The sequence below is a fragment of the Rhinoderma darwinii genome, chromosome 1, assembly GCF_050947455.1.
Source record: "Rhinoderma darwinii isolate aRhiDar2 chromosome 1, aRhiDar2.hap1, whole genome shotgun sequence".
In the NCBI taxonomy this organism is placed as follows: Eukaryota; Metazoa; Chordata; class Amphibia; order Anura; family Rhinodermatidae; genus Rhinoderma; species Rhinoderma darwinii.
The window spans coordinates 407,366,627-407,394,107 of NC_134687.1; the positions used below are offsets into that span (position 1 = coordinate 407,366,627).

Consider the following 27,481-nt stretch of genomic DNA (forward strand, 5'->3'; position numbering starts at 1 on the left):
GGCTTTCATGTGTCTTTTACTACAGAGGGGCTTCTTTCTGGCCACTCTGCCATAAAGCCCAGATTGGTGGAGTGCTGCAGTCATGGTTGACCTGGAAGTTTCTCCCATCTGCACACAGGATCTTTGGAGCCCAGCCAGAATAACCATTGGTTTCTTGGTCACCCTCTAACCAAGGCCCTTCTCCCCCGATTACTTAGTTTGGTGGGATGGACAGTTCTAGGAATAGTCCTGGTTATTCCAAACTTCTTCCATTTAAGAATTGTGGAGTCCACTGTGCTCTTGCGATTTTTCAGTGCAGCAGAAATGTTTTTGTAACCTTCTCCAAATCTGTGCCTCCACATAATCCTGTCTCTGAGCTCTACAAGCAGCTCTTTCCTCCTCATGGCTTGGTGTTTGCTCTGATATGCATTGTCAGCTGTGAGACCTTATATAGACAAGGGTGTGTCTATCCAAATCATGTCCAATCAAATGAATTTACCACAGGGGAACTCCAATCAAGGTGTAGAAACATTTCAAAGATGATCTAGGGATATGGGAGGCACCCAGAGCTAAATTTCAAGTGTTACAGCAAAGAGTCTGAATACTTATGTCCATGCCAAATTTGAGTTATTCATTTTTATTAAATTTGCAAAAATGTCCAAAATTCTGTTTCCACTTTGTCATTTTGGGTTATTGAGTGTAGAATGATGGGGAAAACCTTGAATTTTTATTTTAGCACAAAGCCTCAACATAATAAAATGTGAAAAAAAGTGAAGACATTCCGAATGCACTGTACCTTGTATAGGAGTCCATTTCTACTTTTGATTAACCCCTTAATGACCAGGCCTTTTTGCACGTTAATGACCAAGGATTATTTTTGATTTTTCACTGTCGCATTCCAAGTCATAACCTTTTTTTTTTTTTAATTCCGTCGATATAGCCGTATAAGGGCTTGTTTTTTGCAGGACGAGTTGTATTTTTCAATTGCACCATTTTTGGATGCATATAATATATGGATTAACTTTTATTAACTTTATATTAGGAGAGAATTGTAAATAAACAGCTATCCCAGCATTGTTTTTTGCGTTCTAAATGTACGCCGTTCACTATGCGGCGCCAATAATATGTTACCCTTAATCTATGGGTCGGCTCGATTATGGGAATACCAAATATGTAAAGGTTTTATATGTTTTCCTATGTTTGCACAATAAAAACCCTTTTTTTTAAAAAAATACTTGCTTTTGCATCACCGCATTCCAAGAGTCTGAACTTTTTTATTTTCCCATCAATGTAGCTGTATGTGGGCTTTTTTTTGCGGGACAAGGTGTAGTTTTCATTGGTACTATTTTAGGCTACATGGGACTTATTGATTAACATATTTTTTTATGGGGCGGGGATGGGAAAAAAATGATATTTGCCGTTGTTTTTTGTGTTTAATTAATGTGCTAACTTTATTGTTCGAGTTGCGACGATACCATATATGTGAATGTGTTATTTTTTACAATTTTGCTAAATAAAACCACTTTTTACGGAAAAAGTGGTTTTATGTTATTATTACTGTAATCTTTATTTATTTTTTCATAAACTTTAACTGTTTTAATTTTTTTGTCCCACTAGGGGACATCACTTTGCGATCTTCTGATGGCAGATATAATGCTATGGTATACGTAGTAATCTATTGGGCCATGCCTCTGGCAGTTACTGATGGCAGACCTGGGGGCCTTCATTAGTCCCCCTCGTCGCGGGTGGGCTGATGGGGTGACAGAGGGAGCTCCCTCCCTCTGTCAAACACATTAGATGCCACGGTCGCTATTGACAGTCATCTAAGGGATTAAACCTCCGGAATCGGAGAGCTCTTCGATTCCGGCAGGAGCCTGGCTATGTATCCCTGCTCCTGATCTCGTGAGTACAGTGGCAGTACCCATGAGATCAGAGTGACGGATATATCCGTCTCTGTGGGAATTAGCTCCTGCTTGTGACGGATATATCCATCACTAGTCTTTAAGGGGTTAAAAAAAATACTGAAAATATTGAAAGTTTCTAAAAGTAAAATACATATCTCTCTCTCTCTCACACTCATTTACACACAGTCGAGTCACATTTATTATGACCAGCAGCTAATGTCCAGAGTAACCGCTGTGTGCAGCATGGACAGCAGATAGACGGTCTGGGTGTGACTCAATAAGATGCTGGTACGTTGTCTCAGGTATCTGGAGTCAGCTGCAGTGCATCCCACATTTACTGGTGGGTGCGTGGGGAGGATCCATAGAGCGAAAAAGACGATCGAGGTGGTCCCATAGATGCTCAATTGGGTTCAAGTCTGGCGAATTAGGGGGCCAGGGAAGTACTTGGAAGTCTTGGTCGCGCTCTTCCAACCACTGTCAGACATTTCTAGACGTGTGACATGTCGCATTGTCTTGCTGGAAGATTCCATCTGCCCCAGGGAATACAGACAGCATGAATGGGTGGACATGATCTGCAACGATGGATTTATACCCAAATTGGTTCAGAATGCCTTCCACATGGATGAATGGGCCCAGAGAATGGGATGAAACAATTCCCCAGTCCATAACGCTGCCGCCACCAGCTTGTGTTCTTCCAGCAATGGTTGCAGGGTGTTTGTTCTCTGATGTTTCTCGTCTGACACGCCAACGTCCATCCGTTCACTGAAGCAGAAAACGTGACTCATGGGAGAAGGCAACCCTTTGCCAATCATCGGTGGTCCAATTCCGATACTTTGAATATAGAAAGTAGAAAATACGAGGCACTCACCGCTGTGGCAATAAAGTTGGCATCTTCCATATCAAAATAGAGTGAGATCTAAATCAATAAATCCTTTATTGCCACAGCGATGAGTGCCTCGTATTTTCTACTTTCTATATTTAAGTTATACATGTGCTGTTTTCTACCGATGAGAACCCCGCGGGCAACAAATTGACAGCTGTATTTCCACGTGTTCAAGTTACTTAGCTTTTACACGCAGAGACTGTGTTTTTTCATGCATTGGGGCAGTGCCAGCCTTCTTTTTCTCAATCCCAGTACCAATTCCGATACTGCTGTGCAAATTGAAACCTTTTTCTCCGATGCACCTCTGTTAGCATACAAGCTGTGCCCATCCGTCTGCTTTGGAGCCCCATATGCAGTAGGGTTCGCTGAACTGTTCTTTTAGACACACGTCTGGTAGCTCCCTAGTTGATTTTCATGTTGAGCTGCTCCACTGTAGCATGTCGTTTGGCCCTCGCGCACCTTCATAGCCGACGTTCACCTCTCACATCAATGGCACGTGGTGCTCTGCAGTTTCCACGTCGGTTATTCCTAATGGTGCCATTTGTCCACTAACAATACACTTTCATCACAGCAGCACGCGAACATTTCACAAACTGCGCTGTTTGAGAAATACTGCCACCCTTGACCCGAAAGCCAATAATCATCCCTTTTTGCAACTCTGATAAATCGCCCCTTTTACCCATTTCAACGAGTGATCTGGGTTCAGATGGTCTATCACACACCTTATATACCCACCAAGCCAACCCACGACACATCACTTCCTTCATGGGCTACATGCTGCCGACGGCGAAAGTAGGAGGTGGTCATAATAATGTGACTCGACTGTGTATATACATATATATATATATATATATATATATATATATATATATAAACTTAAAACTCCAACATTTGGGGCTTTCGTGGACCCATGCACTCTGCCGTATAATAGATCCTCAATACGGCCCCATGACCTGCAATGGGCTAATACTGTAATACTGTAGGCCTGACTGGGACCCTTTACGTCCAGGGGGCCCTGAATCCCGCAAATGCATTGGTCCGTGGGTATGCTGACATAAACACTGATGTCCTTAGGTGTAATGGATTAGAATGTATTAGGCCATTTGTTCCACGTAAACACTAAGTGCCATATTGTTACCCGTGACAGCGCAAAGTAGTTCTGACCATCGCTGAAGAAGAGCCGATCAAGTAATTTTACTGTTAGACTGGCATAGGATTATTTTCTCAAAAGGCATATCAGAATTTCCGGATTATCAGCTGCAGTATTAATGGAATTATACTGTACTTGTATCGGAGTACAAATTTGTACATGTTTGTATGTAAGAGTACCATGTATATCTATGTATATTAGACAACAGCTAAGAGGGAGCGGTGAAAAGCCTTCCTATGGGGTCTGTCTCATCTATTACACTTCTGGACAATAAATTATAACAATTCAATAAACTCACCGATAGTACTAGGTCTCGTTTTCGCCGTGAACATTTCTGCCCATTACTACGCTGCCGACTGTTTAAGCCACTATAAAATGGTGCATATGAGAGTGGTGAATTTGGTGGCCTCTCTGCAGAATCGGGAGAAGTTTCTGCCACCATCAACCCTCCGGGACTAAGGGAGCCATCCCTCTGCATTAGGACATGGGAATGACTTGACTTTATATTGGGGGGAGTTGATTCATTCAGATTTTCCATTGGATCCCTGTGAGGGTGCGTGTCTATCAACTGCTTCACGAAGTTGGAAGTTAAAATCCGCTGTGCAGGGGGCTCAGAGTTTAAGAAATCATCAATGGCCTATAAAAATAAAATGATGTAGTTATGTACAGAAAATGTGTAATGCACAAAACATGGAACTCAAAATGGAAAGTACAGTGTTAAAATACAAAGAAGTAGCTGGCGGGAAGGAAATCGGGGCTTTGAGTATGCACACAACAGATGGTATAAAGATGACACACCTGCCAGAATTGCTGCAAACAGAAGCTGTCCCTATTAAAAGTGACAGACTGTCTCCCACTGGAGTGCAATAGAATGGAGACTGAGCATAAACAGACTGTGAGCTGATATCTTGTGCACACATACTCATAGCACGTTGTACAGTATAAACCGCTATAACCCGGGCTTGTAACTAGATTTGTGGGTAAAGTAGCACATACGTGACCATGTCTATGTTCTGATGCATCCTGCCTCATGCATATTGTTATAAAATGATGGATTGCAATATCTCAGCCTCACCATCAACTGTACTTGTCTTATATTAATCATACCTGTCATTATCTGCAATCTCCTAATATACAAGAATCACTCCTGCATCAAGCAGGTTAGATCTGAATGTAGAGAAGGACAGTGAAGGAAATGCTTAGAGCAGTCTATAATGTGCCTATGAAGGATGAGGCTACAAATGAAAACAGCCTGTAGCTTGTTGACAGGCATTAGGGTGTTTAGTTCCCAGTAGTAGCTGCAGAATGCCCATTTGCAGCATAGCGGCTAATGGTAGTATATTAGGGAGCTGATCTTCAGGATACCCCTTAATAATGCTCATTTGCCTCATTAAAGGGGTTGTCCGACGAAAACAAAAAGTAATTTATTACTTTGCTTTTGTGAAATAAAGAAACTTTCTAATATACTTTATTTTTTCAAAACCTGCAAGGTTTGCAGGTCTTTAGTTCCCGCCACAAGGACCCGGAAGCTCGCAGGGAAGCGAGCTCCCTCCGCCTCTCTGTGTGTCTAGGGTCTGGCTGCCTGGCTCAATTCATCAGCTAAGCCAGCCCCTTTCTCGGGTCTCTTAATCAGCCGTGACAGTGGAGGAGGAAGGAAATCCTACCCCCGAATCAAGAACTGCAACTCCAAACTGGGACGGGGACTGAAAACCTGCAATCCGTGCAATAAAGAATATTAAAAAGTTTCTTTATTGCCCAAAAGCAAAAGTAATAAATAGTTTTGCTTTTAGTCGAACAACACTTTTAAAGGATTTTTTTCCGGGACTTTAACATTCATGGCCTATCCTTAGGAGATGGATTTCAGACTACCTCAGACAACCATTGGCAATGCAACAAAGCTGAAGTCACTGATCACAGCTCTGCCCAAATACATCAGAGCTCAAGTTCAGTCAAGCAGCCACAAGTGAAGAAAATAGACAACAGGTTTGGAATACCCAATGGTACTGACATGCTTGGAAATGCCCAAGTTACACTTTTCATATTGCTTCGTTTTGATGACTAGGTAAGCCAATGATCAGGCATTCTGTACTTTTCTGTATTATGAAGCTTCTCTAGACATAGCAGTAGTAAGGAGTATACAAACTAATCAGACATTATATCATTGTACGTGTTCACTTACCGGCATATGCACCGGACTGAGAAGGGATGGAGCTTCATTAGAACATGCCGTTAAGCAACTTTCTCTTGTCCTGTCCACGACTGGAGGGTGAAGCCCAGGAACTAATGAGGCAGATGCGGCACCCAGCTGTCTCAGCTCCTCTATCACAACCTGAACTCCTCCAATTTCATCAATGTCTTCCTCCTCTGATAACTTACATCTTACACTAGTATCTGGCGGTGACATTGGAGCCTCCGGCCTTTCGATCGCTCTCTTAAGACCACTGACTTCATCTTGTAGTTCACTGAGGAGGCTACTGTTTGCCTTGGCAACATTAAGTGCAGCTTCAGCTAGTCCCACTGCTTTCTCCACACGTTGATAGATCAGATGAAGAAGCTGCTCACAACCTTGAACTGCAACACCTTGCCCATTCACCGTGACAGGGGTAGCACCATCAACAGACACGGAGCCACCTTGGGTATTTTCAATTTTGCATGCACATTTTCCATCGGTTTGTCCCGGTGGAGGCGTAAACAGAATTGTGGCACTGAATGACATTTTGGAACAGAAAAGCCCAATACAAATATTTATTCTAAAAGACCAATTGACCAATGTCAGTTGTGGTTACTATGGCTGCCACCGAATAAATATGTTACAAATACAACATCTACCCTCTTATTATTAGCTTTCTCGTGATTGTATATGAAATTGAATATTATACCTAAAAAATTCAAGTCCGAGTAATACTCCAGTAGGTTGTGTCATCTGTCTAGGTGATATATTATTTAATATATTCATGATGTTTTTCTGTGAATGTCACAGATTCCTCAGGGAACATCTTCTATTCCTACTGTCAGGCTACAAACACATCCCACAAGATTTATTTTGGCCCCCAAACCGATTATCCTTTACATTTCCAGCTCTTCACTACGTTCACGACTACAGGTTTTATACTTGTTGACTTCTTATGGAGCTTGTGATCTGATAAATTTTTGAATTGTTCAGATGGTTGAATTTTCTGGGAAATGTCTGACAACAGCTAAGGAACGGAGCAATAAAGCCATTCACAAACAGGACGATAAAAATATAAAGAAGCGCTCTTATTCCAGAGAGCATATTTTTACCAAAGCAAAATTAAGAAACTATAAAATGCAGGTTTTCGAATTAAACACATTAGGACTTCGACATTTAAGCAGATCTGTCAGGTCTCCTTTGCTACTCTATATGCTATAGGCATCATAAGATAAAGATGCAGATGCTAAATTCGGGGAGATATCGTTTGCTATGATTTGATGCAGTATTTTCATATCCAGGACTCATACAAAAAGCCTGTGGGTCCTGATTCCCTGCCCACATACAGTTATTGACATCTCCTCCTGTATGAGTTTATATGCAGGAAGAATTGCCAATCACTTAACCCCTTAGCGCACCAGGACGTACCGGTACGTCCTGCATTGAAGTGCTTTAAGGCACAGGGACGTACCGGTGCGTCCTGGCTAAAAACTGTCACCCTGTCAAAGGACAAGGTGACAGAACTGTGCCGTCAACTGTTTATGACAGTTGATCGGCACAGTAAGACGGCAGGGGACCATTCACAGCGGTCTCCTGCCGGCGATCGCTGTGATTGGTCAGTCAAAGCAGACTGACCAATCACAGCTCTATGACGTGTGTATGTGATGACGCTGGCTCAGAAGCTGAGCCAGCGTTATCACCGCCGGGAATCAGCTGCCCGACGCCCCTCTGCAACGGCCAGGACCGGAGCTAGGCTCCGATCCGGCCGATTAACCCCTTCGATGCATCGATAAACGTGATCGATGCATCGAAGTGGCTTGTAGCCCTGTCGGCAACCACGATGGTTGCCACGGGCGCGGGTGTCAGCTGTTTGTCACAGCTGACATCGTGCCCTAACGGCCAGGACCGGAGCAAGGCTCCGATCCGGCCGATTAACCCCTTAGATGCAGCTATCGCTGCATCTAAGTGATTAGATCGTACCCTATGGTTGCTAATAACAACCATCGGCACCCGCGAGTGTTCTGATGGTTGCTATGGCAACCATAGCCTAACAATCGCTTCCTAGTACGGAAGCCTATTAGGCCCCGCCGGGAGGCGAAGCCTAATAGGCTTGCTGTCAGTGAATAGCTGACAGCTCTAATACACTGCACTATGTAGGTAGTGCAGTGTATTAGAATAGCGATCAGGGCTTCATGCCTTCAAGTTCCCTAGTGGGACAAAAGTAAAAGTTAAAACAAGTTAATAAAAATGTTGTAAAAAAGTAAAAAAAAAATACGTTTCATGTTAAAAAACACTATAACAGCCTTTTTTCCTATAATAAGTCTTTTATTATAGGAAAAACCAAAAAACATAAATAAAAGTACACATATGTGGTATCCCCGCGTCCGTAACGACCCAAACTATAAAAATATCACGCTATTTTACCCGTACGGTGAACACCGTAAAAAAATTAAATAAAAAACTATTCCAGAATCGCTTTTTGTTAGTCACTACCCCTTGCAAAACAGAATAAAAAAAGGGATCTAAAAATTGCATGTACCCCAAAATTATACCATTAAAAAACGCAGCCCGTCCCGCAAAAAACAAGCCCTCCCGCAGCTTTTTTGACGGAAAAATAAAAATGTTATGGCTCTCAGAATCTGGTGACACCAAAAATAAATTATTTGAAACAAAAGTGATTTTATCGTGCAGACGCTGCAAAACTTAAGAAAAACTATATATATATGGTATCGCCGTAATCATACCGACCCGCAGAATAACGTAAAATTGTCATTCATAGCGCATGGCGAACGCCATAAAAAAAATAATAATAAAAATCATCAGAATTGCAGGTTTTTGGTCACCTTGCTTGCCAAAAAAATTTAATACAAAGTGATCAAAAAATCGCATGTACCCCAAAATGGTGCCAATGAGATCTACAGATTGTCCCGCAACAAATAAGCCCTCACCCAGCTCCAGGGAAAAAAAATAAAGACGTTTTGGCTCTCAGAATATGGCGATGCAAAATGTGCAGAGTGTCCAAAAGCGGATAATATCGGGCGCCATTTATCAGTGCAACACCGGCCACGTCTGCGGATTATTATTTATTTACCGCATTATTATACTCTCTTATTATACCCCTGATGTTCTCCACACAGCTTACATATGCCCCCACATCATAAACTGAAATACCAGCAATACCCCAAACAAAACAACTAGCGAGCAAAATCCACGCTCCAAAAGCCAAATGGTGCGCCCTGCAGCGTGCCCAAGCAGCAGTGTACGTCCACATATATGGCATCGCCATACCCGGGAGAACCCGCTTAACAGTTTGAGGTATTTGTCTTCAGTGGCACGAACTGGGCACAAAATATTGTGCACTAAAATGGCACATACCTGTGGAAATTTGCAATTTTCACTTTGCACCATCCACTGAGCATTCATTTCTAATAGAAAAAAAAAAAACCTGTGTGGTCAAAATGCTCACTACACCCGTTAATAAAATGCCTTCAGGGGTGCAGTTTCCAAAATGGGGGTCACTACTTGGGGGTTTGTTTTACTATTTGACCCCAGAGCCCTGCCGTTGTGGGCTAATGCTGCGAAAATCACCAAAATTGGTCTCACATGCGCCTTTCACTCCTAAGCCGTCATATGTCCAGGCAAATGATAAATGCCTTGAGGGGTGTAGTTTACCAAATGGGGTCACTTTTGCCGGGTTTGCAGTATTTTGGCCCCTCAGTGGCTTTTCAAATGTGACATGGGGCCGCAAACCATTCCAGCAAAACTTGAGCTCCAAAAGTCAAATGGCGATCCGTCCTTTCTAACTTCCGCCATGTGTCCAAACAGCAGTTTATTACCACATATGGGGTATTGCTGTGCTCAGAAGAGTTTGCTTTACAAATATTGGGGTGTGTTTTCTCCTTTATCTGTTGTAAAAATGAAAAAATCTGAGCTAAAACGACATTTTATTAGAAAAAATTTAGATTTTCAATTTCACGGCATAATTCCCATAGATTCAGCAAAAACCGTGTAGGGTCCAAATGCTAACTATACCCCAAGAAAAATTCCTTGAGGGGTGTAGTTTCCAAAATGGGGTCACTTTTGGGGAGTTTCCACTGTTATGATCCCTCCAGGGCTCTGCAGCAAACACGACATGGCACCGAAAACCATTCCAGCAAAATCTGCGCTCCAAAATCCAAATGGCCCTCGTTCCCTTCTGAGCCCCGCTGTGGGTCCAAACAGCAGTTTATTACCACATATGGGGTATTGCTGTGCTCAGAAGAGTTTGCTTTACAAATATTGGGGTGTTTTTTCTCCTTTATCTGTTGTAAAAATGAAAAAATCTGAGCTAAAACTACATTTTATTAGAAAAAATTTAGATTTTCAATTTCACGGCATAATTCCCATAGATTCAGCAAAAACCGTGTAGGGTCAAAATGCTAACTATACCCCAAGAAAATTCCTTGAGGGGTGTAGTTTCCAAAATGGGGTCACTTTTGGGGAGTTTCCACTGTTATGGTCCCTTCAGGGCTTTGCAAACACGGCATGGCACCGAAAACCATTCCAGCAAAATCTGCGCTCCAAAATCCAAATGGCCCTCCTTCCCTTCTGAGCCCCGCTGTGGGTCCAAACAGCAGTTTATTACCACATATGGGGTATTGCCGTAATCGGGAGACATTGCTTTACAAATGTTGGGGTGCTTTTTCTCCTTTATTCCTTGTAAAATCTAAAACATTGTATGTTTTTCCAGAAAAAAAGTAGATTTTCATTTTCACAGACCAGTTCCAATAAATTTAGCAAAAAATCTGTGGGCTAAAAATGCTAAATATACCTCTTGAAAAAATCCTTGAGGGGTGTAGTTTCCAAAATGGGGTCACTTTTGGGGAGTTTCCACTGTTATGGTCCCTCCAGGGCTTTGCAAACACGACATGGCACCGAAAACCATTCCAGCAAAATCTGCGCTCCAAAATCCAAATGGCCCTAGTTCCCTTCTGAGCCCTGCCGTGGGTCCAAACAGCAGTTTATTACCACATATGGGGTATTGCCGTAATCGGGAGACATTGCTTTACAAATGTTGGGGTGCTTTTTCTCCTTTATTCCTTGTAAAAACGAAAACATCGTATGTTTTTTCAGAAAAAAAGTAGATTTTCATTTTCACAGACAAGTTCCAATAAATTTAGCAAAAAACCTGTGGGCTAAAAATGCTAACTATACCCCTAGAAAAATTCCTTCAGGGGTGTAGTTTCCAAAATCGGGTCACTTTTGGGGGGTTTCCGTTGTTTTGGCACCACAAGACCTCTTCAAACCTGACATGGTGCCTAAAATATATTCTAATAAAATAGAGGCCCCAAAATCCACCAGGTGCTCCTTTGCTTCTGAGGCCGGTGTTTCGGTCCTTTACCGCACTAGGACCACATGTGGGATATTTCTAAAAATTGCAGAATCTGGGCAATAAATATTGAGTTACATTTCTCGGGTAAAACCTTCTGTGTTACAGAAAAAACTGTATTACAAATGAATTTAGTAAAAAAAAATTGAAATTTGTAAATTTCACCTCTACTTTGCTTTATTTCTTGTGAAATGCCTAAAGGGTTCAAATAATTTCTGAATGCTGTTTTGAGTACTTTAAGGGGTGCAGTTTTTAAAATGGGGTGTTTTATAGGGGGTTTCTAATATATAAGGCCCTCAAAGCCACTTCAGAACTGAACTGGTCCCTGAAAAAATAGCCTTTTGAAATTTTCTTGAAAATATGATAAATTGCTGCTAAAGTTATAAGCCTTGTAACGTCCTAGAAAAATAAAAGCACGTTCAAAAAACAATGCAAACATAAAGTAGACATATAGGAAATGTTAACTAGTAACTATTTTGTGTGGTATAACTATCTGTTTTACAAGCAGATACATTACAATTTAGAAAAATGCAGATTTTTGCAAATTTTCTCTAAATTTTGGTGTTTTTTACAAATAAATATTGAATTTAACGACAAAATTTTTTCAGTATCATAAAGTCCAATGTGTCACGAGAAAACAATCTCAGAATCGCTTGGCTAGGTAAAAGCATTCAGGAGTTATTACAACATAAAGTAACACATGTCAGATTTGAAAAAATAGGCTGTGTCCTTAAGGCCAAAACAGGCTGTGTCCTTAAGGGGTTAAAGAGGCTCTGTCACCCTATCTCCTATTGCAGCAGATCGGCGCTACAATGTAGATAAGAGTAAAGTTTTTTGTTTTTTTTTAAAAACGAGCATTTTTGGCCAAGTTATGACCATTTTTATATTTATGCAAATGAGGCTTTCTAAAGTACAACTGGGCGTGTTTAACGTTAAAGTACAAGTGGGCGTGTATTATGTGTGTGTACATCGGGGCGTTTTTACTTCTTTTACTATCTGGGCGTTGTGATTTTACTATCTGGGCGTTGTGAATGGAAGTGGATGATGCTGACGAATCAGCATCATCCACTTCTCTTCGTCAACACCCAGCTTCTGGCAGGGCACAGACACACAGCGTGTTCTCGAGAGATCACGCTGTGATGTCACTTCCTGCCCCAGGTCCTGCATCGTGTCGGACGAGCGAGGACACATCGGCACCAGAGGCTACAGTTGATTCTGCAGCAGCATCGGCGTTTGCAGGTAAGTCGATGTAGCTACTTACCTGCAAACGCTGATGCTGCTGCAGAATCAACTGTAGCCTCTGGTGCCGATGTGTCCTCGCTCGTCCGACACGATGCAGGACCTGGGGCAGGAAGTGACGTCACAGCGTGATCTCTCGAGAACACGCTGTGTGTCTGCACTGCCAGAAGCTGGCCGTTAACGAAGAGAAGGGGATGATGCTGATTCGTCAGCATCATCCACTTCCATTCACAACGCCCAGATAGTAAAAGAAGTAAAAACGCCCAGATGTAACACACATAATACACGCCCACTTGTACATAACTATAAACACGCCCAGTTGTACTTTAGAAAGCCTCATTTGCATAAATATAAAAATGCTCATAACTTGGCCAAAAATGCTCGTTTTAAAAAAAAACAAAAAAAAAAAAACGTTACTCTTTGCAGCGCCGATCTGCTGCAATAGGAGATAGGGGTTGCAAAATCTGGTGACAGAGCCTCTTTAATGTGTGTGGGGAAAGCAGGACTCACAGGCTTTTTACATGAGAATTTGCCACATTTAACCTTTTAAAGCATAGCAAACTTTCAGATGACTTTTCAGAATAAGCTGTTATATGTGTGTACATGAGGAATCACACTATTTCTGCCCATTATAGGACTTTTGTATTCTGCACTTTTTCGCAGTTTTCCCCTCTGCGGGTTCTCTAATTCTCAGCTTTCTCTGATCTAGTAGGCGGAGCAGCTGTAATTGCCGTAAAAAGGCGCCGTAGGCTCGGTACACTATGGGGGTATCTTATAAATCTTTCTGCGTCAGTTTTCTGGTGTAGAAAAGTCGCAAGAGGGACTTTTTAAACCACCCTCAGCATTTTTGTGGAAAAGCCTGATAATAAATGTGTCGCTTTTTACTCTATAAGGACTGGCGTATGAAACGTCCGTATTAATAAATTGCTCGCTGTATGTTTTCAACATTTCTTCTTTTTTTGTTTTTGGAGACAAATTCCCATGTCCCTCAAGTAGAGTTCATCAACCAAAACAAAAAAATGCATGTTAACCCCTTCCCGCTCCTGGACGTACTATTAGGTCATGGCAGCTGTATCGTTTGCGCTCCATGACGGAATAGTACGTCTCGGGAGTAACGGCCGTTTCGGCCGTCCTCCCGACACATACAGGAGCTGTGACAGCTGCTGTCTCATACGTATGTAGTGCAGTGTATTAGAATTGCAATCAGGGCCTCCTGCCCTCATGTCCCCTAGTGGGACAAAGTAATAAAGTAAAAAAAAAGTAAAAAAAAGATGTGTAAAAATAAGAAAATAAAAGTTTTAAAACTATTAAAACTAAAAATCCCCCTTTTTCCCTTATCAGTCCTTTATTATTAATAAAAATATATAAACAAATAAACTATACATAATTGGTATCGCCGCGTCCGTAACGGCCTGAACTACAAAATTATTTTGTTATTTATCCCGCACGGTGAACGCCGTAAAAGAAAATAATAATAAACCGTACCACAATAACAATTGTTTGGTCACTTCACCTCCCAAAAAATGGAATAAAAAGAGATCAAAAAGTCGCATGTACCGAAAAATGGTACTGATCGAAACTACAGTTCGTGATTTTAACGCGCCTCGCACGGACCTATGTTAGTCAATGGGGCCGTTCAGACAGTCCGTGATTTTCACGCAGCGTATGTCCGCTGCGTAAAACTCACGACATGTCCTATATTTGTGCTTTTTTCGCGCATCACACACCCATTGAAGTCAATGGGTGCGTGAAAATCACGCGCAGCACACGGAAGCACTTTTTTTCCTATTTTCTGTTGTCTAAAAAACCTGGGTGCATCTAAGGCCTTATTTACACGATTGTGTTAAACGTCCGTGGTACCGCCGTTGAAACAGCGACCGACCCACGGACCTGTGTAATTCAATGTGGCCGTTCACACAGCCATTGTTTCAACAGACCGTGTCAAGGGTCGGTGCGAAAATAGGACATGTCCGTTCTTCTCGCGCATCACGCATCCCTCCATAGACTCTCAAATATGGGGGATGCGTGACATCACATCCCGCAGCACTGAGCACGGATGCACCTCGGACGTGAAAAACTTCAGTTTTTGACGTCGGAGATGCGCAGCGTTAGTGTAAATAAGGCCTTATAATCATTCTTATAGACTAAAAAATACGGTATATCTTTTTTTTACGGCGTTCACCAAACAGGATAGTTCAAACTTTTACAGACGCGGCGTTACCAGTTATGTTAACTATTATTTTAACATCGCTTTAGGGAAAAACCAGGAAAAGCTTTTTTTTTTTTTTTACTTTTAATATTTGATTTTTTATTGGAACATTACAATTTTTTTAACTGTTTTTTACTTAGTCCCCCTAGCGGACTTGAACCAGCAACCGGAGGCAGGGCTTCAAAGGAGTACAAAGATGGCAGACCCGGGGGCTTTCATTAGGCCCCCAGGCTACTTGACGTGTGAGGGGGGGGGGGCGATGGCGCGTTTGCCCCCGATTCTAACAATTTAAATGCCGCAGTCACGATTGACAGGTGGAATCAAACTGATCTTTCATTCCACTCGTTGCAGTGAGGTGTCGGCTGTATTACACAGCCGTGACCCGCTGAGTATGGAGCGCGCTCAGCTCGTGAGCCCGCTCCATACTTCCCCCTTAACGGCTGCCACGTACTAGTACGTGACATGTCGTTAAGGGGTTAAGCTGATTAATTTGTGATTGTTTTTGTATACCAATTATCAGGGGCGTGGCCAGCAGCGCACTTCTGTGGCGTATGCCCCGGATATTTTGCCCAATGCCCTGAATCACTACAGCAGAGAATGGGAGCCTATGGCTCCCTGCCCCACCGTTAACCATAAGCCACAGGCCTAAGTATGAGAATGTGGATGAATGGCACAGAGTGGCGCAATGACGTCATCACGCCAACCTGTGCCGGGCCGAAAACCGCTCAGTACACAGGCTGGAAGAGGCCTATTGCCTGCATCTCAACACTAGAACAGGAGTTGTGAGTATTGTATTTTTTGGGGTCTGTGGTATACTTTATTTTAGGGCACTATTACCAATGGGGCCACTTTGGAGAAGCTAATGATAGCACTCTGGGGATCACGAATACTAATATTCTTGAAAACCACTATGTGGCTTTGCTGCTGTCAGGGGCACTATTTGCTTGGCATAATTATTTTTGGGGCACAATGCGTGAAACAGATTACTATAGGGGGCAATGTGTCAGGTGTTTACAGGGGGGACTCTGTATGACACTAATATTTCTTCAGTACAGAATTTGGGGGCACTGGGTGGCACAGCAGGCACAGTATTGGGAGCAGCTGCAAAGTGGCATTATTAACCCCTTAAGGACTGAGCCATTTTTTCATTTTTGTTTTTCCCTCCCCACCTTCCAAGAGCCATAACGTTTTATTTTTCCGTCAAGAGTAGTGTGAGGGCTTATTTTTTGCGGGAGGAGTTGTAGTTTCAATTGGCACCATTTACCACACAATGTACCAGGAAACTGAAAAAAATAATTTACGGGCTGAAATTGGAAAAAACAGATTCCTCCATTGTTTTTTGGCATTCGTTCTTACCGTGCGAAAAACAACAACTTATCTTTATTCTGCGGCTCAATACAATTACAGTGATACCAAATTTATTGTTTTTTTTTATAGATTTTACTACTTTTGCAAAGAAAAAAATTAAACAAAAATAGTTTTGTGTCGCCACATTCTGATAGTCATAACTTTCTTCTTTTTTTTTAGTGGATTGAGAGGTGTGAGGGCTTATTTTTTGCAGGATGAGCTGTAGTTTTTATTGGTACCATTTTTTGGTACATACAACTTTTTCACAGCCCTTGAGCGACCCTCCATACTTCCCTATGACACTTATCACGCACATGTACGCGATAATGCGTTAAGGGATTAAATGGGCAGCAGGATTGGGAGTTTCTGTAAAGACAGTGACGATGTATTGGAAGAGGGAGGAACCAAAGATGGCAAACTATAGGAAAGTCATGCCTAGGAAAAGTTGTCACGGCAGTCTGGGACGGATAGAGAAGAAACGAGAAAGAGAACAACTACAAGCAGAGAAGACATCACCTGTGAGTGATTGAATGTAAAGGTTTATTCCTCGTCTGCCTGCGTGTGATCAGTATCAGATCTTGTAATACTTGTGATGGTCCCTGTATTATTTGGCAACTGTATTATCAGATATTGATGAGACAGGGCAAATTGGTAGGGGGCAGGGCTGACGCGGGTCAAACAGCTTTGCAATCTTTGGGCGAGTAACATTTCCTTCCAGTCATCCCTCTTGTAAGTGCAAGACACAATATGGGAGGTTTTTGTTTTACATATACACATTTTTATTGCGCAGTCATTATATTCAGCTGCTATTTTTCTTAAAAGACTGAAGTTGTCTTTCCTTTATGTAACTCATAAAAGCCTTGACGTAAAACCACGTAATTATCCCGGCAAAAAAAAGAAGATGAATGATTGTGCATCCACTAGGTCCACTCTTGGTGAGCCTCTCCCCTCAGATTTATCACATCCCTGCTTGGTCTATGGCGAGAGTAAAGCGCGGCTAAATATTGTCCCTCCCCAATTCGCTGCTGAAGCCTTCCCACTTTTCCTAGCATCACTCAGGTGGGTGTGGCCAGTACACGCCATGTCTCACGTGATTACTAGGATGTACGCGCGACAGCGTTTCGTGTACATAACACGCACGCTGAGACACACCCACCGCTGCTTTTGCTTGGCTGAGCGCACTTAGTATCTGATTCGCTACAGCGTGCTGTCAATCGCAGCAGCAGTACAGTCATTAGCCGTACGAAAGAAGAGGCGGGTTCCGTCGTCACAGAAGCGTCCAATAGGATAACGTTACCCGCAAACCTTCCTCAGTTAACCCTATGCCTGCCAGTAATGGAAGCAAATCGGACACCATTCTCCGTGCGAGGATTGCTTTTGATACATCGTATTACGGCTTCTTTCTATGGCGTCCAGAGCTAGAAGCAGTAAGTACACCAGCTACGAAGCCCGTATGTACAGTACACAGCAGAGACTACAACAATTAACTCTTAATCCGCTGCAACACCGATGGCCCAGGCGTTGACTCCCTACTTCACAATAAAGCACTTATACGACGCTCCGAACCATTGCGTCTATAAGTAGAAAGTTACCCTCCACTCACCCCCTCAGCAGTTTACAGCCTCATATACACAACTATATACAAGAGAATACACCAGCGAGAGGAAAGGCAGGAAAATGAATATACCACTAAACAGGTGAAAATACCTCCGCTTAGCCGTGAAGGGGTTAATACAGTATAAATATCAGCCAGCTGCAATGAGCATTCACCCCAAACAATGACAATCCCGACTTGTAATAAAGGATACATGAAGGTCAGCGTGTCCCCTTTGTATTCCTGCATCTGTGTGTGCAAAGACGAGTGCACAGCCGGCACACGCCTCTGCTGCGTGATGATTGGACGAGAGTGAGGATGGGGGCGGGGCTAGCTGTGTGTACAGGGGCCCTTCAGGGGAATTGTGTACGTTTCACATTCACTGATCCCAGAACATTGTCAGCCATGGTAACAGATACATCACATCATATGTCTCCATGGGCCTTATGTGTAGAGTAGTACAGAAAGTGGAGCAGTGTTCATAGCAACCAATCAGATCACTGTGCTCATTCTTTAACCTCCAATGAAAAGCAATAAAAGCTAGAAAGTGAATGGCTGCTATCAATACATGTTTGTGCTAAATGCCGGGCAGACCTTAAAGTGTAGCTAAACGTGCGACAAACTTCTGACATGTCATAGCGACTTGTCAGAAGTTTGGATTGGTGGGGGTCCGAGCACTGAGACCCCCACCAATCGCTAGAACGGAGCAGCTGAAGTACTCGTGTGAGCGCTCAGCCGCTTCGTGTCTCTTCGGCTGTTCCCGGAAAGCCGATGTATCGGAGTACGGGCTCATAGACTTTCTATTGACGATACATTTATTTCCGGAAAAAAACAAACAGACACGAAGCAGCTGAGCGCTCACACGAGTGCTTCGTTCTAGCGATTGGTGGGGGTCTCAGTGCTCGGACCCCCACCAATCCAAACTTCTGACGTCACTATGACATGTCAGAAGTTTGTCAAACGTTTAGCTACACTTTAAGGCCTCATGCACACGAACGTGCTTTTGCGGCTGCAATTCCCCCGAAAATCCATGGGAGAATTGCGGCCCCATTCATACGACCGTGGTTTTCACAGTCCGTGCACGCCCAGGAGCTCGCACCGCAGAAAGAACGGGCAAGTCTTATTACGGCCGTGTTCTGCGGTCCAGGCTCATTGAAAATAATGGTCGCGGCCATGTGCACGGCCCCCGATTTGCGGGCGGCTCGCGGCTGTCACTCCATGGCCGCCCGACCTGGAAATTACGGCCGTGCACATGGCTACGGTCGTGTGCATGAGGCCTAAAGGAGTGGGACAACTGTACAGGGCACTTAAAGGGTTATTTCCATTCTCAGACATTTAAAGGGGTGTTCCAGCAGGTAAAAATTGATGGAATATCCTCAGGAAAGGCCATCAATAGCTGATGGGTCGTGGTCCAACTCCCAGGACCCCCGCCGATCAGCTGTTTTGAAGGGGGTGCAGCACTCGTATGAGCGCTGCTTCCCCTTAATTTCTACTTGCTCACTGTAAATCTACGACACAGATGTAGCTGCGATTCACAGGTTGCAGCCTTTTCTCCCATTGAGGGGAGTTGTAGAAGGCAGCAATACTGTGAATCGCTGCTACATTTGTGTAGAAGATTCACAGTGAGTAAGTAGAAATGAAGGGGAAGCAGCGCTCGTACAACTGCAATATTCATTCCGTCAAAACAACGGAACCCTGTCACAGCGGTGACACACGGAAACCATTAGCAAAGTTTCCGTCACGATTGACTAAGGTTAGCTAAGGTTTCCGCTTGCCTTTCCGTTGAGGGGTTCCCCCGACGGAAAGCTCAGAGGGAACCACTCAACAGAAAGCAACGCTGATGTGAACACAGCCTGAGGCTGGATTCACACGAGCATGTTCGGTCCGTAAAGGACGGAACGTATTTCGGCCGCAAGTCCTGGGCCGAACACACTGCAGGGAGCCGGGCTCCTAGCATCATAGTTATGTACGACGCTAGGAGACCCTGCCTCGCTGCAGGACAACTGTACCGTACTGTAATCATGTTTTCAGTACAGGACAGTAGTTCCACGGAGAGGCAGGGACTGCTAGCGTCGTACATAACTATGATGCTAGGAGCCCGGCTCCCTGCAGTGTGTTCGGTCCGGGACATGCGGCCGAAATACATTCCGTCCTTTACGGACCGAACATGCTCGTGTGAATCCAGCCTTATCCTCCTGGCTCCTCTACCGTTTCGGGCGCCGCTGCACTGGGTTCTGATGTCGACCAGTGTCAGGACATAGTGTACAGCAGCGCACATAACGTCCTGATGATGGATAGTATCAGGACCCAGTGCAGCGGCGCCTGGAGCTCAGGAGTAGCCAGGATTGTAAGTATATGCAGGGGTCTGATTATTTTATTTTTCTCTGGTCTGGAGTCTGATTGATTCAGGGGATCTGGTCTGCAGTCTGACAAATTTATAGCCCCCTAAATTAATGGGACTGATAATTTTACAGGGTCTTATTATTTAAGGGATCTAGTCTGGGGTCTGATAAATGTAGGAGTCTGGTTGGGTCTTATTATTTAAGCCATACCTCCCAACCATCTTGGATTCAGCAGGACAGTCCCAGATTCCGGGGGTATGTCACGCTGTCAACTGTATCTGCATCCTCAGGACGCAGATACAGTTGAACCCAAATCTGAAGCAGGGAACCATCAGGTCCCTGCTTCAGAATTAGTTCAGAGCAGAGGGAGCTCCTCCGCTCACCGAGGACTCCTCGGGCACAGCGCTACTTTAAGCTCTGTGCTCGGAGAAGCACTTGACGTCACTGTCCATATATGGACAGGGGCGTCAGTGGATACTCCTTTAGCGGAATCCCCATTGCCCATGATCTGGCCAGGGATTCTGCTCCAGATTATTTTATTTGTCTGGAGTCTGATTGATTCAGGGGATCTGGTCTGCAGTCTGACAAATTTATAGCCCCCTAAATTAATGGGACTGATAATTTTACAGGGTCTTATTATTTAAGGGATCTAGTCTGGGGTCTGATAAATGTAGGAGTCTGGTTGGGTCTTATTATTTAAGCCATACCTCCCAACCATCTTGAATTCAGCAGGACAGTCCCAGATTCCGGGGGTATGTCACGCTGTCAACTGTATCTGCATCCTCAGGACGCAGATACAGTTGAACCCAAATCTGAAGCAGGGAACCATCAGGTCCCTGCTTCAGAATTAGTTCAGAGCAGAGGGAGCTCCTCCGCTCACCGAGGACTCCTCGGGCACAGCTTTAAGCTCTGTGCTCAGGGAAGCACTTGACGTCACTGTCCATATATGGACAGGGATGTCAGTGGATACTCCTTGAGCGGAATCCCCATTGCCGATGATCTGGCCAGGGATTCCGCTCCTAGAGGAAACCCCTGAGGTCACTGTCCATATATGGACATTGAAATCAGGGGCTCCTCCTGGAGCGGAATCCCTGGCCAGAGTAGGCAACGGGGATTCCGCTCAAGGAGTAGACAGTGACATCAGGGCTTCCCTCTAGGACCGGAATCCCCCGTCTATGCTCTGGCTGGGGATTTCGGTCCTAGAGGGATTCCCAATGACGAGGGGGGGGGGGGGGTGTATCGCTATCTTGAAGAGGGTGTGACACTATCGACATGGGCACTGTGCCACTGTATAGGTGCACTATCTACAGGGGACACTGTGGTACTATCTACATGGGCACTGTCACTATCTACAAGGGTGCTGGCACTAGGGGCAGCTAAGGGGGCATTATACTGTAAAAGGGCAGCTAGGGGGCATTATACTGTATGGGGGCAGCTATGGGGGCATTATGCTGTATGGGGGCAGCTTTGGGGCATTATACTGTATGGGGCAGCTATGGAGGCATTTATACTGCATGGGAGAATCTGTGTGGGCATTATACTGTATGGTGGCATCTGTGTGGGCGTTATACTGTATGGGGGCATCTGTGTTGGCTTTATACTGTATGGGTGCATCTATGGAGCAGTATATTGTATGTTGGCAGCTATGTTGGCATTATATTGTATGGTGGCAGCTATGGGGGCATTATACTATATGGTGGCAGCTATGGGGCATTATACTGTGTGGGGGCAGCTATTTGGAATTATACTGTGGAGGAGGCACTATGGGAGTATGATACTATGTGGGCTGAACCAGGTGTGTATGGGCGGAGATTGGGTGGTATTAGAGGCGTGGATTAAAATAAAAAAATGTGCCGCATCGGTTGTCCCTCTTTGTGATACTTGAAAGTTGGGAGGTATGATCAAGGTGTCTAAAAAAATTGGGGGGTCTGGTCTGGGTCTGATATATTTAGGAGTCTGGTTTGCCAAATATGCTAATGAATCGCTGGCTAGTCAAGATGGTGTGAACGCCAGCTATTCTCCTGAGGTGGCGCTACCTCACAGCCTCTGACGCTGTCCTATCAGCATGAGGCTGCTTCACACACGTCTTAGCTCAGCGCGATTTGAATATACCCTGAGGGAACATATTATTTGGGCACTACATGGTGGTTTTCTGTGGTACAGGTCTGTGGCCCATGAGCGATTTATTACCGCAATTTCTGCAAAATAAACCACATTTTTGACTGCATTGTGTAGATATACTTTTATGGCTCTTGATGGTATATTTACATGTAATTTTTTATGGGGTTTTTTTTTGCATCGATTTTTATAATTGCGGCAAAAACTGTGGCGGTTTTTTACCCGAAAAATTGTCACAAAACAAAAATAATCATGACAAAAATTGAAAAAAAGAACATGAAAAAAACAACTAATCTAAATACACTTGTAGGGCAAATTCACACAGTGCGGTTAAACCACGATTTATTACCACATAGTCGCTGGAAAATACCACAGTTTTGCCAAGACTGTGGCATTTTGCCACGATTTTGCAGTAATTAGCCAAGATGTGACTGCACCACGTGAATAAACCCTTAGAGTAGGCACATCAGTAGCATAAATACTTCTGGTTTTCCACAACGGAATTAGTTGTGGAAAATCCGCAGCATAATACAGCAGCAGCAGAGTGGATGAGATTTGAACCGCTCGGTGTACTGGTGACGCATCCCTCCTTTGCTGTCTGGTCCGGCCTTCCTGGATGATGCTGCAGCCCATGTGACTGCTGCAGCCTGTGATTGGCTGCAGCGCTCACACAGGATGTAACGTCATCCCAGGAGGCCAGACTGGAGGAAAAAGCAGGGAGTTCGGGGTAAGTATGATTTTTTTTAAAACATTTTTTAGAGTTTCGATTTTTGCGGCAGAAGTGCTGCGATTCCGCCGCTAAAGTCGCAGCACTTGGCTTTCTGTTGCAGGTTTTGCATCCCCATTGAATTCAATGGGGAAAATCCGCAACAGAAAACACAGCATAAATTGACATGCTGCATTTAGGCTACATGCACACGTTGAGTATTTTGCTACGGAAAATACGCACCAAAACCCCAGCAATACTCAGGAAATTCACAGGTAAAAACCGTACCTAATCATGCGGTTTTTGTTTTGCATTTTTCGGCGCGTTTTCTTGCCACGGGTTTTGGTGCGATTTTCCACAGCAGTAGGCAGATACAATTCACATGCGGAAACGCAAGATAAATTGACATACTGCGAATACTAAAACACACAACGCAGTTCAATTTCTGTCCGGAAAAATACCACAGCGTGTACATAAGATTTCCTGGAATCTCATTAACTATGCTGGTACTGTATTACGCTGTGGATTTGCCACATGCACATAATACGCATCGTGTGCATTGAGCCTTAAATTCCGCACAGCAGGTCGATTCAAGAATGTTTTTGTTGCGGTTTTTTTCCGCAGCATCGGCATGATTTTTAAAATCTCATCCACTTTGCTGCTACTGTAAATTCTGTGAAATTTCCACATAGAATTCCGTTGCGGAAATTCTGCAGCGTTTGCGCTACGTGGGAACCCGGCCTTAGCGTGACTTCACGTCTTGATGCGATTTTGTGTTGAGGATTTTGGCCGCCCAGATTCAACCAGGTGAAGCAAATTGAAAAAACTTGCTATACTTGGTAGAAAATCTGCAGCATAAAACCGTGGCAATTTGCTGTAGATCGTGTGCTGTTTTGCAGATCACGTGTCAAGTTACCCTAAGGCCTTATTCATATGAACATTGCATACGTCCGTGTGACGGCTGTTAAAACACTGGCCGTCACATGAATGCATGTTTTTCAATGGGGCCGTTCCCGTTGAAAAATAAAACCTGTCCTATTTTGTTCTGTTTTCACGGATCCCTCCTAGGCTCAAGTCTATGGAGATCCGTGAAAACGGGACCCGCACAGGGGCACCTCAGACGTGAAAAACGTCACGTTTTTCACGTCTGAGTGTCCCCACGCTCGTGTGAATCTAGCATAAGGGTTAATTTAAATTAGATATTTTTTAGTGCAAACTGTGTAAAAAATGCTACAAAGCCACATGGTTTGATTGCAAATTGCCATGGTTTTTGCAAAGTGGTATTCAGCCGCACGACTTGTGCAGGTGAAGCACATTGAAACAACCTGTTTCATGCAGTTTTGACCACGTGGTCAAAAAGTTTAATGCAAATGCACAACATATTGGGAATAGCCGCCCTGTGCAGGGCCGATTCCAGATTTTCTGCTGCCATTGAAATGGCGCCACCCAGATTTTGATTGACATCCGCCTGGCTGTTCTACATCACTAGCAGCCTCCTCCAACTCTTGCCGATGCGCCGTTGCCTTGTACTGGCATGCGCAGTGCAGCCGGGCAGAGTACACCTCGCTACACCGTGCGTGCCCAAGTAGTACAAGGCAATGGCGCATCCTAGAAAGTTGGAGGAGACTGGTAGTGATGTATAACAGCCAGGGGGATGTCAATCAAACATTGAAAGGTGGGTTTGGAGGCAGGATTATGTTACTCTTCAGGATAGCGGCACCATGACCCTTTAATGAGTAATTAGCATATAGCGTGCCACCATCCCCAGGTGCCAGCTTTATGTTACAGCTGACACCCTGCTGTAATGGCAGGGACCGAATTTAGTTTAGATCCCTGCCATTAACCCCTAAAATGCAGCAGTCAAAATCGATCGCTGCATTTAAGGTGTTTGCAGCTCATCGGCACCCCAGCACCACTAAAAGGCTTCCGTGGCCTTCGGCAAGATAGCGCCGGCTCAGAGGATGAGCCGGCGTTATCAGTGGTGGATGTCAGCTGTATGTTACAGCTGACATCCACCTGTAATGGCAGGATCTAAAGCGATCGCTGCAACTTAGTGGTTGGCAGCAGATCATCAGCTCTGCCCTGCAATCGCGGGGCTGCCTCCTGCTGCTATGGCAACAGGAGGCCTAACAATGGCCTCCTGCTCTGCCATTATGGAAGCCGATTAGGCCCCGACCGGAGGCGAAGCCTAATCAGCTTGCTGTCAGTGAATGACTGACCTATCTAATACATTGCACTACATAGGTCCCCTTGAGAAAGCTGTATGTGCGAAACGTGCGTCGGGGCGCTACCTTACCTTCTGGGTCACGTAATCACGCCATATAGCATTGGTAAGCTACCTACTAATTACTCACCAGATTCTGCATTTGTTCACTTAAACCTCTACCGCTCTTAAAAGCATTCAAGTCATATAGTGACTTTCTATCTATCTTTACCACAAGAGGCGGTTTTAGATTCTGAGTAGGTTCATGTGGCATGTGGACTGTTAGTGCTTATCCTTGGTCTTGGCAATTAGGATTATGTCAATAACTCATGTTCTATACACTATATCTGTATTTTTCATTGTACATGTTGTTATACTGTGCACATAAATGGTGGTCCAGATACAGACTTGGTTTTTAGATCCTCTGTAGTTTGTATGTAATTAATAAATTTTCTACATTGTGATAAACGATAGTAGCCGACTCCTTTTTTTATCTAGTTATTATACCCCTTACTAAATGCCTTGAGGGTGTAGTTTCCAGAATGGGGTCACTTGTCAGGGGTTTCTTTTATTATTTCACATCAGAGCCTCTGCAATTGTGAGCCAATACTTTGTAAATCACCAAATTAGGCATTCATTTTACATGGTACTCTTTCACTCCTGAGCATGGTCGAATGTCCAGGCAAAAGATTAGGGTCACATGTAGGGTGTTTCTAAAACCGGGAAACACCGCATAGTAATTAGAAAGGTGTCTTGTTATGGTGGCTCAAACTGGGAACCACATATTGGCATATCTATCGAAAAAATCCCATTTTCACTCTGGAACATCGAGTGCACACTAATTTCTGCAAAACACCTTCGGGGTTAACATGCTCACTACACCCCTAGGTAAATACCTCGAGGGGTGTAGTTTCCAACATGCGGTCACTTCTGGTGGGTTTCCACTGTTTTGGTCCCATAGGGGCTTTGCAAATGCGACATAGCGACCAGAAACCAATCTAGCAAAATCTGCACTCCAAAAGCCAAATCGCGCTCCTTCCCTTCTGGGCCATGACGTGTGCCCAAAAAGCAGTTTATGACCACATATCGGGTATTGCCTTACTCAGGAGAAATTGCTTTACAAATGCTGTGGTTGTTTTTTTCCTTTATTTGTTGAGAAAATTAAAAATTTTGAGCTAAACCTACATCTTATTGAATAAAAATAATTGTTTTTATTTTCGCTGCCCAATTCTAATAAAATCTATGAAACACCTGTGGGATCAAAATGCTCACTACACCCCTAGTTGAAGTCACTTTTTGGGCGTTTTCTCTGTTTTGGTCCTTCAGGGGCTTTGCAAATGCGACATGGCCTCTGCAAACCATTCCTGTTAAATTTGAGCTCCAAAAGCCAAATGGCACTCTTTCCATTCTAAGCCCTGCCGTGTGTCCAAACAGCCTTTTATGACCACATGTGGGGTATTGTTTTACTCGGGAGAAATTGCTTTACAAATATTCTGGTGCTTTTTCTCCTTTAGTCCTTGAGGAAATGAGAAAAAAAATTAGCTAAACCTACATTTTCTTAAAAAAAAATTTGATTTACATTTTCACGGCCTACTTCCAATAATTTCTGCAATAAACCTGTGGGGTCAAAATGCTCACTATACCCCTAGATAATTTCCTTGAGGGGTGTAGTTTCCCAAATGGGGTCCCTTTTAGGGGATTTCCACTGTTTTGGCACCGCAAGAGCCCTTCAAATCTGACATGGTGCCTACAATATATTCTAATAAAAAGGAGGCCCAAAATCCACTAGGTGCTCCTTTGCTTCGGAGGCCTGTCTCCAGTCCATTATCACACTAGGACCACATGTGGGATATTTCTAAAAACTGCAGAATCTGGGCAAGAAATATTGAGTGCGTTTCTCTGGTAAAACTATCGGTGTTACAAAAAAAATGTATAAAAAATAAATTTCTGCAAAAAAAATGACATTTGTAAATTTCCCCTCTACTTTTTTTTTAAATTCCTGTGAAACATCTAAAGGGTTAAGAAACTTTCTAAATACTGTTTTGAATACTTTGAGGGTTGAAGAGAATCTGGGATCAGCACTGCCAGGAGGTGTAGTCGGAGGATCTCTACTGCCAGAAGGTGTAGTAGGAGGAACTGCAGCTTGCACATCCTGCCAATGTGCAACAATGTTCAATGCCTGGAGGAGTTGGTCCTGTCGAGACCGGAGGTCTAGCATATCCACCCGCATCTCTTGTGCTGTCATCATGGTCTTGGATTGACCAGCGGG

General features: G+C 43.9%; 1 protein-coding gene across 1 annotated transcript in view; it reads right to left on the reverse strand.

Moving 5' to 3' along the window:
* C1H14orf93 (chromosome 1 C14orf93 homolog) overlaps positions 1-18,134 on the reverse strand; it is a 30,539-nt gene extending 12,405 nt beyond the window's left edge. The window contains exons 1-3 of the mRNA XM_075852818.1: positions 18,058-18,134; positions 6,096-7,103; positions 4,215-4,553 (exon numbers count right to left, since the gene is read on the reverse strand). Coding sequence (XP_075708933.1) covers positions 4,215-4,553; positions 6,096-6,632 — 876 coding nt within the window. The 5' untranslated portion in view covers positions 6,633-7,103; positions 18,058-18,134. The remainder of the gene's footprint in view (positions 1-4,214; positions 4,554-6,095; positions 7,104-18,057) is intronic.
* Positions 18,135-27,481: the final 9,347 nt, after the last annotated feature.